General features: G+C 61.4%; 1 protein-coding gene across 4 annotated transcripts in view; it reads left to right on the forward strand.

Moving 5' to 3' along the window:
• The window catches only part of LOC133271839 (semaphorin-3D-like), a 30,055-nt gene extending 14,392 nt beyond the window's left edge, over positions 1-15,663 (forward strand). For 3 of the 4 annotated variants that reach the window (XM_061458253.1, XM_061458252.1, XM_061458254.1), the window contains 17 exons: positions 4,342-4,550; positions 8,988-9,148; positions 9,793-9,855; positions 10,080-10,199; positions 10,507-10,609; positions 10,798-10,926; positions 11,217-11,362; positions 11,568-11,682; positions 11,839-11,908; positions 12,256-12,400; positions 12,480-12,702; positions 12,987-13,075; positions 13,496-13,537; positions 13,744-13,901; positions 14,072-14,136; positions 14,333-14,463; positions 14,548-15,663. In XM_061458253.1, coding sequence (XP_061314237.1) covers positions 4,342-4,550; positions 8,988-9,148; positions 9,793-9,855; positions 10,080-10,199; positions 10,507-10,609; positions 10,798-10,926; positions 11,217-11,362; positions 11,568-11,682; positions 11,839-11,908; positions 12,256-12,400; positions 12,480-12,702; positions 12,987-13,075; positions 13,496-13,537; positions 13,744-13,901; positions 14,072-14,136; positions 14,333-14,463; positions 14,548-14,964 — 2,386 coding nt within the window. In that variant the 3' untranslated portion in view covers positions 14,965-15,663. Of the gene's footprint in view, positions 1-4,086; positions 4,191-4,341; positions 4,551-8,987; positions 9,149-9,792; positions 9,856-10,079; positions 10,200-10,506; positions 10,610-10,797; positions 10,927-11,216; positions 11,363-11,567; positions 11,683-11,838; positions 11,909-12,255; positions 12,401-12,479; positions 12,703-12,986; positions 13,076-13,495; positions 13,538-13,743; positions 13,902-14,071; positions 14,137-14,332; positions 14,464-14,547 lie in introns of those variants that run through there. The other variant, XM_061458255.1, reaches the window with a different exon arrangement.
• The last annotated feature ends 185 nt before the right edge of the window (positions 15,664-15,848 follow it).

Genomic DNA, 15,848 nt, shown 5'->3' on the forward strand with positions numbered 1-15,848 from the left:
CTGCCTTTTCGCAGGGCACACCGTGGTGCCCCCAAGCCCTCTGAGCTCTGGGGTCGGTTTGTGTGGCCCCAGCTCTGGTGTTACACTGCAGGAGCATCACATCCCCCTCCCACAATCAGCTCAGAGCTGCAGGCTCCCCGGTGCTGGTTCTGCCCCAGCCAGGCAGCGCTAGGGAAGGCAGGAGGGAGCTGGGGGCTCACCCTGGTGCCTTTGTCCCCCCCGGCAGGGGAAGGACGACAGCTGCTCTGGTGCAGCTGCCGGAGCATCCATCATCCGGCGCGGGATGGAGCGGAGCAGCCCCATCGCAGCCGGGCCCTCAGGCAGAGTTCTGTGCCTGCAGGGGCAGGCATGGGGGCAGGAGGGCCTTTGGGATGAGAGACAGCCACAGGCAGGGGTGCACACCAAGGCACACGCCAACAGCTCCAGCTGTGCACGCTCCCTGCACATGTGGCCCCGCGCTCACACAGTACGGACCATGCGGTGTGTGCGCAGGGGTGGGCATCGGGCTGAGCTGTGGGAAGGGATGGGAGAGGAGACTGCGGGATAGGGCTGTTTTGACTGCTGGACCTCCTTGCCTGGCTTTGCCCCTTTACTGGGGCGAGACTCGTTCATCCCAGCTCCCAAAAGTGTCAGAGAGGGAACCGCCTGCACACAGGGCTTGTGCTGGGGAAGACAGGACAGCCTCAAGAGCATGGGGAGCAGGAGCCAGACCTGGGTGCTCGGGAAGGTGGAGAGGGTCTCAGCTCCCTCCTCAGCTCAGGTCCTAGCGCAGTGTCTCCATCCCCTGTGGCTGAATGCTGGCACGGGGCGCAGCTCCTCTCCTCCCTCCGGCTCCTCTCCCTTGAGGTCCCCCAGCTGCTGGGGCCACATTTCACCCCCTGCCCGTGGCCCCGCCAGCCCCGCAGTGTAACTGAAGAAGGCACTAGGCTGCAAATGGCGTGTGGGGATTAGCTGGGACACAATCGGGGCCTGTGAGAGTGCCGGAGCACATGGCGAGCTGCGCCGGGCAGGGAGGCAGCGCGGGGGCTGCTCTCAGTGCCGCAGGGTCGCTGCAGAGCTCGAGTTCAGCGTGCTCTTCCCTCCTGGGAGATAATCCACAGCCTGATAAATCCACTGCCGGGCCCTTCCCCCTCTGAAATTGGGGCTGGTTTGCACTGTCCAAATAGGTGTTGTCAGGAGGAAATCGATGCTTTCACGGATGACCAATTACCTCCCATACCCGCATGTCCCAGACAGGAGGGATTTGTCTTTTCTCTGTTGCTCAGTCTAAGGCAAGACCTTCCAGGGGACTTTGTCTCCAAAGATAAAGTTCAGCACCATGCCATGAAATGGTGACTCGAGGTGACAGCCCGGAGCCTTAAACCTGTTGGCCTTGTGCAGGTTGCCAGTGGGAGGGGAGGGCCAAAGGATGACCACTGGGACCAGGCCATCTGGTAGACTCTTGGCACAAAGTCAGCCCGGTGCCGCAGTGTCAGCACCCATGTCACCTACAGCAAGACACTCCTGATGACTGCTGCCCCCCCCCAAAACAGGGCTGCAATCACCCATGTTCCCCCCCACACACACACCCTGTGGTGCCCGGGGTATGAAACCTTCACCCTCAGACATCCCCTTGCCCAGCAGCCTGCCCTCATCAGCACTTCCCTTTCCAAACCGAGATGGAAAGAGTTGCTGCTCTGGACAGTTGATTATTTAAAGCTGTCGGGAGTGTTTAATTTAACCCTGGATTCATAATCTACAGCTTGTTTCCATCCAGCAGACACCCGTGCTCCCCCTCTCAGTGTAAACTCTGCCTCTGCCAAGCCCTTCACCTCCAGGCAGATTTGGGCAGAGGTTTACAGCAGGGGCCGTGGCCCCACAGCGGGTTCCCCCAGTGTCCCCGCTCTGACTTCACGCAGCAAGGGATGCTGAGGCTGGGATTTTGGCTGTGCATCAGGAGAAGGATGTGCCAAGCCCCTCACTGCTGCCTGGGCATGACCCAGGGGAGCCCCGAAGTCTTGGTGAAAGAATGACACACAGGGGAAGCCTTTCTCACTGAAGTCATCCTCTGACAACTTGTCTTCCTTTGTCCACCACAAGCCCCTCCAGCATAATCCTCACCATCCCTGACCCTGCAGCCAAGCTCTGCCAAGGCTCAGGGTTCCTCCTGTGTGTGGCTGCGGCTCCTGCCCCCATCAAACCTGCCTGTGGCAGGGTGAGGAGCCGGAGTGCTGGTGTAACCCAGCTGTATGTGGCCTGCGTGCCTGCCCCACTGCTCCAGCCCCTGCTGCAGGCATGTGAAGCATCCTTAGAGCTCACCCGGTGGCCATGCACGTGTGTCCTGAGGCAGCAGCAGTGCCCTGCCTGCCATCCTCAGAATCCCAACCCACCCCGGCATCCCCTAGAGCTCTGGGTCATGGAAGGTTCCTCCAGGGCTGGCTTAGCTCAAACCTAAGCCTAGCACAGGCCCTACTCCATTTATAGAAAGCTGCAATTAGAGGCCAGCGGTTTCCCCAAATCCTTCAGCAACCCAATGCACACGGGTGAGGAAGAAACATCCCTGCCAAATCCCAAGCACATCCTTGCGATGACCCCTGGGATTGCAGGGCTCAGGGCATGGCTGCGGGTCTGCAGGACGGGTCTGGGAGGCTCCACTGCAGGCAGCTGAGTGTGGGGAAGAGCTGAAAGTGCCGGAGCATCCCCAGCACAGGAAAGCCACTGGGAAGGTGTTTGGGAGGGAAATGAGGGCAGCGCTCCCTGTCAGCGGGTCCCCAGCGTGGCTGACGGGGCTCCTACTTGGGAAGCCCCCTCCTCTGGAATCAATCTAAAGAGACAGAAAACAGCACAGCCACCACCCTGAGGCCGTGTCCAGGTCCGCTGCGGTGCCAGGTCTCCTGGATGGGAGCAGCAGCAGGTTGTGCCGGCCAGAGTGAAAGCAAGGCAGCAGCAAGGGCAGGGAATGGGCAGGAGAGGAGCTATGCCAAGGGGCTGCTGCCTTCTCCCTGTCTGCCGGCACGGGGAGAAACCTTAAGACTCTGAGTCCTAAGCAGAGTGAGTGCTCCTTCTTGTGGAAGGCAGAGACCAAGGCAGCTGGAGAGGCTTGGCTGCACCATCCCTCCTACAGCCCTCCACCGGATGGCAGAAATCCCCTGCTCCCAGAGCCAAGAGCCTCCGGCCAGGAATGAGCCAAAAAGCTCATTTAAAATCTTTCAGCCATAAAACTGGAAGAACTTAATACGCAGCAAGAGGGGGAGTTACTCACAGCTGCCAGTTAGGGTCCGGGACGTTTATAAGCAGGGAAAAGAACCTAAATTGCCTGAATTAACTGCAGATTGCTGGCAGGCTGGCCCTGCTCCCCACAGGAGGTGTGGGAGCTGGCGGAGGAGGCTGTGAAACCCTGCACATCCCTGTGGGAGTGTGAATGTAAGAGAGTCCTTCCTGCCTGCAGCATCCCAGAGCCAGCGGATGCTGGTAGCCTCAGAGAGGTCTGCGGTGACCAGAGCTGCCGGCCAGAGTGGTGTATCCTGTACACACAGAGCCGTGGCTGATGCTGAAGGGATCACAGAAGTGGTGTTTATGGACAGTGCTCCAAACTTTAACTCCCCCTTCAGTCAGAAGGGCAAGATTTAACCCCATGCTGAGCTACGGTGAATATTTGGGATCCCTCATCAGGCTCTGGTCAAGCCCTGAGAGCCTGCTGGAGTGTGTACTGCTCCCCAGGCACTCCTCACCGCTTCCCTCACAGCAGTCACCCCCAGGATGCTCGCATCCAAACCCTCCCGAGCACCACATGCCATGGGCACGTCAGCCTCACGCGGCACCTTCCCTGGGCAGGCTGTAATAGCTGGTCCTCTGGAGTCCCTGCACATGAAACGTGCTGGAGATCCTGGGTGGCAGCCAGTGCAGCGGGTGCATGGGTCTCGCAGCCACGGTACCCACAGCTCTCAGAGGAGGAGGGTGCAGGGTGTCCCACAGGGACCACCAGCACAGCTCACAGCAATGGAGGTGTTCAGGAATGCTCCTCACCCGGCCAGAGCCATGGATGACCTCTGAGGCTGCAAGGACAGCCCAGCCAGCGAGACACCCGCCTCCTTGGCCCTGCTTTCCCTCCCAGCCCAGCCAGTTCAGGCTGCAGGAGCTCCTCCAGACAAGCCTTGTCTCCCGGAGCCCTGTGGGTGCTCTGCTCTGATAACCGCTGACAGGCGCTTGCGGTGGGTGCCGCAGGGTCCCCAGGCTGTGCCTCGTCACACACCATCACTCACCATCCCTGCAGCACCCTCTGCAGCCAGGGGCCGGTGGGCTGGGGGTCCTCACAAGCACACAGCCCACCACAGTGCAGCCTTCCCCCTTCTCTGCTTGCAGCTGGCAGCGGGGGTGGCATCTCAGCGCTGGACCATGGTGCTGTGAGGACGAGGTGTCTGTCCCCTTCCCACTGCTGAGCGCCAGAATGCATCCTGCCCCTCACCGCAGCCTGCCCCTCGCCGCACTCCTGCTCTGCCTCCTCCTGCAGCAGCTGGGCAGCAGCAAGGCATGGAAGCAGCATGCCCCGCGCCTTCGTCTCGCCTACAAAGGTAAGGGGACTGCCCAGATGGGTGTCCTTGGGGTCTGCATCCTGCTTGGGAGGGCTGGGAGAGCTTTCTATAGGCAGGGAGCGAAGGGGGCAGCCAGGCAGGAGGTAACCCCGCTGCTGCGGCTGCAACATCTCCACATGTTGGGCCCTTGGGATGTTTTATGGATGCAGCTCCAAGCACAGCACCTGAGGATGCTGCTGGTGCCGTGGCATCAGAGCACCTGAGGATGCTGCTGGCATCAGAGAAGGGCGCTGAGCAGGGAATCCCCTGCCCTGGTCCGCCACAACATGGGGACCAGAAGGGATGTCTCCTTCTGCTCAGACTCACTCTGGGCATTTTCTGGTGTGTCCTGGACTGGAGCTGACCTGGGCAGCCCCAGGGGAATGTCCCCTCTCTTCATGCTCACAGTGCAGTGGGGACACTGAGCCCCAGGCAGTGCTGCTGGCCCCTTCCCCTGCCTCCCACCAGCACAGCCCTGCCCCAGCACAGCCCTGCCCCAGCACAGCCCTCCTGCCTTTACCTCTCCTTTCCTGCCCTCCTTTCCATCATTTCCCTGCTGCACTTTACCCTTCTCCCCTGCATCTGTCTTGCCTGTTGAGATTAGGAGCTCTTCAGGGGAGGCAGAGGTTGCTGATGCAAAGGAGGGGCTGCTATCAGTGATCCGAAGGTGCAACAAGAGCAGACTGACTGGGAGCACACTGCACAGCCCAGCAGAGATGTGCAGAAAGGGAGCTTCTAGGGAAAGGGTCTCTGCAGGGGAATGACCTGAGCAGTTGGAGCAGAGCTCTGCAGCTGGTCACCCTGCCTTGGACCTGCAGCACAGGCTTGGCCAATTTACCTGCTTCCAGCTTCTCCTGTGTGAAAAAGAGCAACTTGCTTTGGAGGACAGGCAGCTCAGCACATCCTCAGTGCTCAACCAGCCATTCTCCAAGCTGTGTGGTTGCAGTGCAGCTTTTCCAAGGCTATTGCACTCAAAGCTCAGGTGCCATCCTCTCTGCCTGCTCCATCACCCTGAGAAGCTGCTCTCCAGCCAGAGAGGTGATTGATGCCTCCAGCTTGCTGCTGAAGAGAGCTGGACCTCCCAGGGATGCAGGATATCCCTGCAAGGAGCTGACCCTGCTGATAGCCCAGACTGGAAACACTGTGCAGGGTCTGCCTTTCCTTGGAGCCAGAGGAGGCAGAGCAAGGCTGCAGGAGCACTGAGGGACTGCTGACTTCAAAGCCCCACAGTGTGCTGGGGCCAGACATGCCAAAAGCCCTCAAGTCTTGGGCAGAGGCAGAAGAGGAAGCTCCCAGCATCAGGAGGGCTCAAGGACAACGTGAACAATGGCAGGGGATGTGACTCACGGACAGCACAGGGCAGGTTCAAGGACACAATGCCTTGAGAAGTTTAGGTTTAAAACCCCCTAAAATAAATAAATAAAAGGAGGCCTTTGAGAGTGCATCTACAGGATCAGCCTTACCCTCAGATCCCAGCATGGGGGAGGCAGGCAGAGCCCTTGGTGGGGCCGGAGGAGAAGATGCAAGAGGCTTGAGAGGAGGAAATGACAGCACCGAAGGCTGGGAGAGCAAAGGAAGGATGGGGCATGGGGCACGGGGCCAGGAGCAACAGCAGTGGCTCCCACCCTGCCAGGGAGGTTTATAATAGCACACCAGCAACCACTGCCTGTGAAAGGCAGCCTCCGGGTGCTCTGGGTCAGGCTGGGTCAGCCCTGGTGCTGCCCGGAGCCGAGCCTCTCTTTTCCAAGGCCATGGAGCAGTGCAGCTACGCAGTGAGCCCACAGCATGCCTCCCAGCTCCTCTTACTGCAGTGACCAGGGCAGGCACAGCTAGGAGCTGGCAAATGGGTCTTCTGCCAGCCTCTGATCTGCAGCCAGCCCAGCCGGGCAGCACCCAGCAGCCATCTCTATGCAGCAAGTGGCCGGTGGGTCTCTGGTTATCAGCACCAAGCTGCACTGGCACGTCTCTTATCAGCCAACAGCAGTGAGAGGCTGGAGCCAGGTTTAGCACCAAGCTTCCCCCTGGCTTTGGGGATGTCCTTCGTGATCTGCCCCGTGTGGTGGCTGGGGGAAGGGGAGAGGACAGCCCTGCAGCACAGCCGGGCTGTGACCCCAGGAAGCCCAGGGTCGCCCTGCACGGAGGATGCTGTAGCTGAGGGGCAGGCGGAGATGATGGATGGGACAAGGAGGTTACAGTGGTCCTGACAATAAACAAAAACACCGTGGCCTTGGGAGACAATGAACACAAAGGAAAGGATGTTTCTCTGTGCTCACCCATCGGCTTAGCCACCGTGCAGCTGCTGCAGAGACCGCCTGGTTCCCTGCCTTGAGGTTGGGGTTTGGATCAAATGCCTTATGTGTGACATCCCCTTGGTGAGGGGGCAGAACTGCCACAGAGTCAGGCTCAGATCCTCATTGTCATTAACCCTGCCAGAGGGCTCATGGTGCTAGTGCCAGGTAGCAGCTCCTCCCTGGATCCTCCCGTGGACTATCACGGCAGCAGGGAGGGCTCCTTTGTCATCCTGCCTGACCTTGTCCTCATGATTAAGGCAGATCTACTTCACTGCACCCATTGACCTTCCCTCCCACCCACACTCAACTTCCCAATGATTTGCCCAACATTTCCCCCTGGATTGGGCAGGTGCCGGCAGTGTTGGCCATCACAGGAGGGCGCGATGCACAGCAGCCTGCTTGGGACCCAGCAGTGACAATGGCCCACAGGCACGGACAGGAATTCAGCTGTTAACCCCGTTCAGCTGGTGGGAAATGGCTTGGAAATGTGCTGCCCTTTACCCACGGCACCCAGAGGAGAGCCCTGCGGCACCCAAGGGTAGGGGGGATGAAGTGGGGCTGTGCACAACAGTTGTGGGGACAGGAGGAGGGCCAGGAGCTCCCTGAGGCAGCCGGGAGCAGCTCCTGGCAGAGGGGGGTTTGTGTCCCACGGTAACTGGAGCCTGACCCGGGAGGAAGGGGAGAAGGAAGCGCCAGCTGGGAGCAAGCCTGGCTGCGGCGGATCCGGGCAGCGATCCCTGCCTGCTGCCCGCGGCCCGGCAGGTCCTTCCCCCGCAGGGAGCAGCAGACGTCAGTGGCATTTCCAGCCCGCAGGCACTGGCCCCGTTTCCCCTCTGCCCTGGAAACGGGGTGGAAGGAAGAGAGACGCAGCCTCCGGGTCAGCCGGTTCCCCTCGGATGGAGCCGTGCCCGTACCCACGTCCACCCCACCTGCACCCGGGCCCGCACGTCCACCCGTGACCCATCACCTGGCCGGCACCGCTCCCCTTGAGAGCATCCCCCCTGTGCTCTGACACACTGCTCCAAGCCGCACGGTTTTGGGTCATCTCTCAGACTGGCTCTTAGGGATCACCCTGGGCTTTCCAGCCATGCTCCACCTCCCATCCAGCAGCAGTCTGTCTCCATGTCCCTGCGTTTGCACCTTTTCCTGCACAGCACCAAAGGCAAGAGCAGCCTTGCCAGCATAGCCAGCCTGTCCCTAGCTGTACCCTGCCGCTTTTGAAGAGGAAAGCAGCGTGCTGTGACTTCTGGAAGCTGTAAGGTCCAGCCTCCCTGCTGGCCTCCCCTGCCTTTATCCCTGGGATGGCAGCTGCTGTGATCCCATGTCCGGTGCAGCAGTCGCCGTGGCGGTACTGGGGGATGCTCGCCCCAGCAGCCAGCCCCAAACCTGGTGCTGCACATCACAGCCCCACAGATGTTGTTTCAGGAGTGGTTAACAGGAGACAAGAGCTTATTGTGCCTCTCGCGCACCCACGTGCCTGCAACTGTGCTGGAGGGGCCATGCTGGCCACCTCAGGCTGCTGCACAGGAGGGGCTACAGCCTGAGCAGCAGAGCCTTTCCCACTGCCATGCCTCTGCTCCTCATGGAGCTAGGTCCATGGCACACTAAAGGGCCTCGGGGTGGGCGAGGAAAGGTGTCCTGATTGGGCTGTGATGGCACATAGCCTTCCCTTGGAGGATGCTTTGCCCCAGAGGATAGCCAAACCCCATTTTTTATGTGAACTCTTCTGTTCTGAAGCCCAGGGAAGCATGCTCAGAGTTACAGCAAGCAATTCTCCTCTCTTCTTAGCCCTCTCTCCATGGTTTCAGGGTGCAGAGGCTTTAGGACTCCAAGAGCTCCTCTGAAATGGAGCCTGGGCTCCTTGGGCCCCCAACCCTGCAAACCAGCCCAGAGCATATTCAGCGCAGTTTTCCTCTTTGCAGGGGTGACTCGCTGTTTCCTCCAGGTAGGCTCATGGGAGGAGGCTTCATGAGCTTTGGGGTACCGAGGTGGTGGGTTTTTGCTAGGGCATTGGCTGGAAAGTTGGATGCCCTTGGGCAGACATGGGTAGCCAGAGCTGTCCTGGAGAGGGGCAGCACGGGGCCTCTGGCTGCTTCTTGTGTTGCTCATGGATGGGTTTCTCTTTGCCCCACAATGTGCTCCACAGATCTGCTGAAATCCAACAGCTCTCGCCTGTTGCTGGCCTCAGGGGATGGGATGGATTTCCAAGCCCTTTTGGTGGATGAAGACATGGCCTGGCTGATGGTGGGAGCGAAAAACCACATCTTCCTGCTCCACCTGGACCATCCCAGCAGGGAGCCTGAGAAGGTCGGTGCTGGCCCCTTCCTCCCCAGGAGCCGCTCCTGGTTCCATGCCGGGGCGTGGAGGTGGATGTGCTCGGAGCTGGGCTGCTCTAACGTCACTAGGGACACATTTACACCAGGATGCCTCAATCAGTGGGGTCAACCCATCCCTGGCGGTGCTGAGCCCCGCTGGGACGGGCCGACGCCGGGGAGGGCCAGGGCCGGGAGACCTGGGTGGACCTGGGTGCGGTGCAAGGGCAGTGCCCAGAGCCCTGTTATCCCACCTATCCCTGCTGCTGCTGCAGGAGCTCCAGCAGTGGGACCACTAATGTCATCCCAAGACATCCTGCTGCCGGGTGCGCCGCTCCAGCCCGACAAAAGCAAAGCCCATTAAGGCGCTGCAGCCTGGCGTTCCCATGGGCTGGGATCCAGGATCTCCTGCCCACTGCCGGGCGTGCCGTGGCCCACCCAGCTCTGACCCCGTGCCAGATTCCCTTTGAGCCTGTTTGCAGGCTGCCTGCCAAGCTCAGCCAGGCCCTGGGGACACAGAGCCACTGCAGAGCAGCCCCTCACCGTGTGCCTAAGCCTGGCCCCTTTGGCCAAGCGCGTTCCTATCAGTGCCTCTGGTCAAGGAAAGCAGGGCTGCATCCTGGGGTCTTTGTGTTGCAGATTTTCTGGCCAGCCTCCCGGGAGCAGGTCGAGCATTGCCAGCTGGCTGGGAAGAATGTGGAGGTAAGCAGCTTACCCTGAGTATTAAACACCAGCATCACCCCATAACGGAGCCCTGCGCTCTGCCTGACAGAAGGTTGTTGAGCCGGCCAGAATTCAGCTCAGCTTGCCAGCTGCCAGGGCAAGACCTGGCCGGGCTCCTGCATCCCGAGCAGACACACCATGGAGCTGGGCATGAGCGCCCAGGCCTGGGCTCAGCCCGATAACAAACATCTCCCCTCGCGCAGACGGAGTGTGCCAACTTCATCCGCCTCCTCCAGCCCTTCAACAGGACCCACGTGTTCGCCTGCGGGACCGGCTCCTACCAGCCCGTCTGTGCCTTCATCCAGCTGGGAGCCCGGGGGAAGGTGAGGGACACCCTGACCAGAGCCATACCCATTGAGAGCCCCCTTTCAGCAAGTGGGGGGTACAGGGAGCCCTGGAGCCAGGGGAGCCAGCCTGGTGGTCCCTGGCACTTATGTGTCCTTGATGAGCGTGGCAAGAAGCAGCCCTGGTGTGGCAGTGCCAGGGTGCTCTCCATGGGGAAAGCACCAGGTTGTGGCAGCCCTCTCAAGGGACCTGCTCATCAGAGCTGAGCGCTTCCAGCTCTTCTCCACATACCCAGCTTGGTTCCAGCTTCCCCCATGGCTGACACCTCCCCTTTGGCTCTGGCAGGCTGCCGGAGCTCCCACCATGCGGTTGGTGACTCACTCCTTGGAATCGGGGCGAGGACGGTGCCCGTACAGCCCCCATGAACCCTTCACAGGGCTCCTTGTGGGTAAGAGAGGGGAGAAGAGGATGCTGAAGGTGGGAGTGCTGGGAATGGTCTGTGCTGGGAGGTGCTGGCAGCAGTGCCTGCTCCTGCTGTGGTCCTGGGCTGGTGCCCAAGTGTGTGCGAGTGAGAGGAGCCATCCCACAGAGCCTGCTCCTGGCACCCAACCCACCCAGCACCCCTCTGACCCGCAGATGGGGAGCTGTATTCTGGTACCTCCAGTGACTTCATGGGCAGCAGCGCTGCCTTCTTCCGGACCTGGGTCCATGGGGCCGAGCAGAGCTACATCCGGACAGAGCAGAACCAGGACCACTGGCTACATGGTAGGAACAGGGGCCACGGGGGCTCTCCTGCCTGCTGGGGAGAGGCTGGGGTCAGCGCTGGGCCCCGAGCTCAGTGGTCTGGTTCTCTTCACCTCTCTGGGGGGAGGCACCGATGAAGCCTCTGGTGGGACTCAAGCTCCAGCACACGCTCTGCAGCCTGAGCACCAGGAATGGGGCTCTGCCACGGGGCTCCATGGGGCTCCCTCAGCATCTCACACCGCTCCCAAGGGCAGTACCACAGGGTCAGATCAGGACACAGGGACACGTTGTGCTGTTCCTTCCCCCTGCAGAGCCCGCATTCGTCGGTGCCTACGCCATCCCTGATACCTACAACCCGCATGATGACAAGGTCTACATCTTCTTCCGTGAGACAGCCATGGAAGCTGGGCAGTGGGAGAGGCGGCACATCCAAGCCAGGGTGGCCCGGGTCTGCAAGGTCAGTCACCAGAGGCCATCAGGCCATGGCTGGGTGTCCTCCCAGTGGGATTCACCTCCTCTGGCCCAAGCCGGGTCCAACAGCAGGACATGAGGGTGACAAAGTGCAGAGGGCTCAGGGCTGGGGGTGACCTGCTATGGGGATGGAGGAGCGGGAGGTGTGGGGGAGGCTCAGAGAGGGCTGAGCCTGGCTGTTGGTGCCGCAGAACGACGTTGGAGGGAAGCACAGCCTCATCAACCGCTGGAGCACGTTCCTCAAGGCCCGCCTGGTGTGCTCCATCCCCGGGCCCCACGGCACCGAGACACACTTTGACCAGCTCGGTGAGTGCACAGCCCAGCCTGCAGCCGGAGCAGCACGGCCATGGCTGCTCCTCCCGACATGCCCCAGGGAGGTGGGACTGGCCCTGAGAATGCCCACTGCATCCCCTGGACTGGCGCTCCAGCTCCCGTGCCTCACATCCATCCCTCTTGTTGCAGAGGATGTTTTCCTCCTGCGCACCCGGGACCCCCAGAACCCCCTCGTCTTTGGGCTCTTCACGGTCTCCAGGTGAGCAGGGCTGTGCTACCCCCTATCTGGGGCAGTGCAGACCACCACCCCCTCGCTAGTGCTGCTCCATGGGGAGATGGGGAGTCCTGGATGGGCAGAAGGGCAAGAGTGGCACCCAGCTGGCAGAGGAAGCGCCACCAGCCAAGTCACTGCTTTCCCTGCTGCTGGCTCACCAATCCATCTGCCAAGCCACCAGGCTTGGTGTTGGCACCGACAGCAGTTTCCCAGGCTGGAGTGGCTGTGCCAAAGGGACTCCATGCACAACCCCAAGGCTGACAGGAGTTGGGTGGGCTCAAGGGTGTCCCCGTGGAGCAGCAGGGACACTGACAGCCCCACGCTCCCCGCAGCGGTGTCTTCAGCGGCTCTGCCGTCTGCGTCTACTCCATGGCTGCTGTGAGAGCTGCCTTCAGCGGCCCCTTCGCACACAAGGAAGGATTTGACTACCGCTGGGTAGAATACAAGGGCCGTGTCCCCTACCCCCGCCCCGGCACGGTAAGGGGCTGGGGAGCAGGGTGGCAGCGGGCAGGACAGAGTGGGCTGGCCCTGACGCAGCCTCCGTGCCTCCCTGCAGTGCCCCAGCGAGACGTACGACCCCCTGCTGCAGTCCACCAAGGACTTCCCCGACGAGGTGATCAGCTTCATGCGCACCCACCAGCTGATGTGGGAGCCCGTGTACCCGCAGGGCCGCCAGCCCGTCCTGGCCAGGGTCAATGTTCCTTACCGGCTGCGGCGCCTGCTGGTGCACAGGCTGGAGGTGGAGAACCGGCACTACGACGTGCTCTTCCTCGGCACAGGTGGGAGCTCACACAGCCCTGGGGACGCTGTCAGCACAGGGATGCAGTCAGCACAGGGATGCAGTCAGCACAGGGATGCTCTCAGCGCAGGGATGCAGTCAGCACAGGGATGCAGTCAGCACAGGGATGCTCTCAGCACAGGGATGCAGTTAGCACAGGGATGCTCTCAGCGCAGGGATGCAGTCAGCACAGGGATGCAGTCAGCACAGGGATGCTCTCAGCACAGGGATGCCGTCAGCAGGGCACACCGGCCCTGACAGCTCCTTCTCCCGCTGCTTTCATAGATGAAGGTAAAGTCCTGAAGGTGGGGCTGGCCGGTGGCATGAGCCGTGGCACCGAGGTGATCAGCCTGGAGGAGATCAGCGTCACTAAGGTACAGGAGGCTGGGGCTGAGCCACACAGCCACCCTTCACCCTTTGGCATCCTCCCTTCAAGCTCCTGCAGCAGGTCACTGGCCTCTCTTGGGTCCCTTGCCTGTCTGTCAGTGGCAGCCCATGCAGTTACCACGGAGGGGAAGCAGGAGCACTGGAGCCACGTCATCTCCCAGCTCCCGATCCAGTCCCTGGGGGCATAGGGGTGCACACCAGAGCTTGAACTGAAATGGGGGGGCTGAGCCCAAGTTTGAAAGTGTGGCTGCAGGCAGGGGCACATGGAGCAGAGCCAGCCCAGGCTGCTCATATGGAGCAGGAGGAACTGGGAACAGGGACCGGGGCCAGGGTCCCAGCCCCACTGGCAGGCTTGGGGTACCCAGGAGGTCCCCACAAGGCTGCAGCACCCTCTCCTTCCCCTCCAGGTGCCTTCTCCCATCCTTGACATGAAGCTGTCACTGAAGCGGGTGAGTCCCCCCCCAGCCCCTCTGCCTGGGTGCCTTGGCCCCAGTGTTTGCATGTTTAGGGAACGGGATCCTGCCAGGGCAGCCTGGGGGGTCTCTGTCTCGCGTTTCCCCTGCCTCCCAGTGCCCCTACCCCAGCACAGCAGGTTCTGCAGCTTGCCCCAGTCCCCAGCCACGGGTGCTGACTGGTCCTGTTCTTGCCTGAGCAGCAGGAGCTGTTTGTGAGCAGCACTCACGGGCTGATCCAGCTCTCCCTGTACCGCTGCGAGCTCTATGGCAAAACCTGCACCGACTGCTGCTTGGCCAGGGACCCTTACTGCACCTGGGACAGCAGGACCTGCTCCCCACACGTGCTCACCGAGAAGAGGTGAATGGGAACTCGCACCAGCCCTGCTGCTCCCATGCAAAGGGATGGCGTTTGGAGCAGGGAAGGGCAAGCTTTATCCACCAGCCCAGTCCCCTACTTCCCCCCCTGCCCTCCTTCCTCCCCTGGCTGCTGCATGAGGGGGTCCCACAGCCCTGTCTGCTGCCCCACAGGCGTGCCCGCTGCCAGGACGTGCTAAAGTCTGACCCGCTCAGCCAGTGCCAGGACACCGCAGAGGGTGAGCACCAGCCCCAGCCTCCCCGGGGAGCCCGGTGCGGGCACCAGCTCTGTGCCGGGCCAGCATGGTGCTGGGACCCCAGCGTCCAGCGCAGAGCCTGTGCTGGGTGCTCCGTGCTTCCCTCCCTCCCCGCCTGTCACACACAGCTCCCGCGCAGGGTACTCACCCTTCCCCTGTCCTGTCCCGCCCTGCACAGGGACGGCCGCTGTGGAGAAGCTGGTGTTCGGGGTGGAGAAGAACTCAACCTTCCTCGAGTGCCTGGCGCGCTCCCCGCAGACCACTGTGCGGTGGCTGGTGCGGCACGGCGAGGACGCGGACCTGAGCGAGGTACGAGGGGACAGGGCAGTGGGACGAGGCGCAGGGGTGGCTCTGTCCCGGGGACTGACCCACGGTGCTCTGCCGTTGCCGCAGGTCGGGAGCCACGGGCGCTTCTCGGTGCTGGAGCAGGGGCTGCTGATCCGGCAGCTGGCTCCGGAGGACGCGGGCACCTACGAGTGCCGGGCCATGGAGCGCTCCTTCTCCCGGCCCCTCACCCGGTACAGCCTCCGCGTCATCAGGCACGAGGCCATGGAGCTGTCACCTTACAAACGGAGCAAGGGAGCCGAGCTGGGAGGGACCCACCAGAGCCCCCGGCCCCGCACTGACCTGCACCCCGGCTACAAGGGCTTCCCGCGGGCCCTGGGGGCACCGGGCACCAGCCTGGATGTCTACTGCAACGCCCTGCGCCTGCAGGAGAGGCAGCGGCAGAAAGCCTGGCACCAGAAGTGGCAGCACCCATCCCCGGACAGCAAGGGCGGCCGGGTGCGGCGGCACCGCCAGCCCCTGTGAGGGGCAGAGGAGCCGGGGCCGCCCGCTGCTCCCTCCCCGCTCCGCCCGGGGCCCTTCTCGCTCACAGGATCAGCTCCGAGACGCCTCCAGCTTCCCGTGCACAAAGCGCCTCGCTGTTACTACCTCAAACCTGCCAGTCCCCTCCATGCTCCCCACAGGGCACGCTGGGCCAGGGCACGCAGCCCGCACCGGCTCCGAGACTCAAAGCTATTTACACCCTGCAGAGTATTTATTCTCCCTGTTTTCCCCTGGCCCTTCATGACAATTGTTATCAGCAGCAGTAATAAGCACAGAGGACAGAGAAGGGAAACGGTGAGCTCCCATAGATGGTTCTCCAACACCCAGCAGCATCCAGCCCTGCCATGGACATCGTGCCCCCAACCTCCCTCCCTTCCACAGGGAGCAGGCCCCTGTGGGGTGCTCACTTGGATGGCTGCAGAGGTACCAGTGGATTCCAAATGCCACTGGAGGCAGCAGGGCACAGCTCCTTGTTGGGCTTGGGCACCTGCGGTTTGAAGAGATGCCCATACCCAGCTCTGCTCCACTTCAGACCACACCAGCTGGTTAATTTTGACATGTATTTTACAAAAACAAATAAAAGAGAGCCACCAGGCAGTTATACCAACTTACAATTTATTATTTTTTTTTAAAAATGACATGAAACACAAGTAAAAATAAATACATCATATAAACAACAAATTGTTCAAAGTCTCTGTTCTGGGAGATCAGGCGAAGTGCATCCCGTTCAACACAGAGAAGAGGGAAGCACACGATCATGCGTGGGGCCATCCGACCAACCCACCCTGCTAGCGAGACTCCTCTTTCCAACCACAAAAAGACAGGCCACAAACTAAGGCGGTAGTGAAAAATAACAGAAAAAAACA

Source organism: Pezoporus flaviventris, unplaced genomic scaffold (genome assembly GCF_033815535.1).
Source record: "Pezoporus flaviventris isolate CSIRO_AGI_PZ_B2104156 unplaced genomic scaffold, CSIRO_AGI_Pfla_v1 ptg000026l, whole genome shotgun sequence".
NCBI classification, from domain to species: domain Eukaryota; kingdom Metazoa; phylum Chordata; class Aves; order Psittaciformes; family Psittacidae; genus Pezoporus; species Pezoporus flaviventris.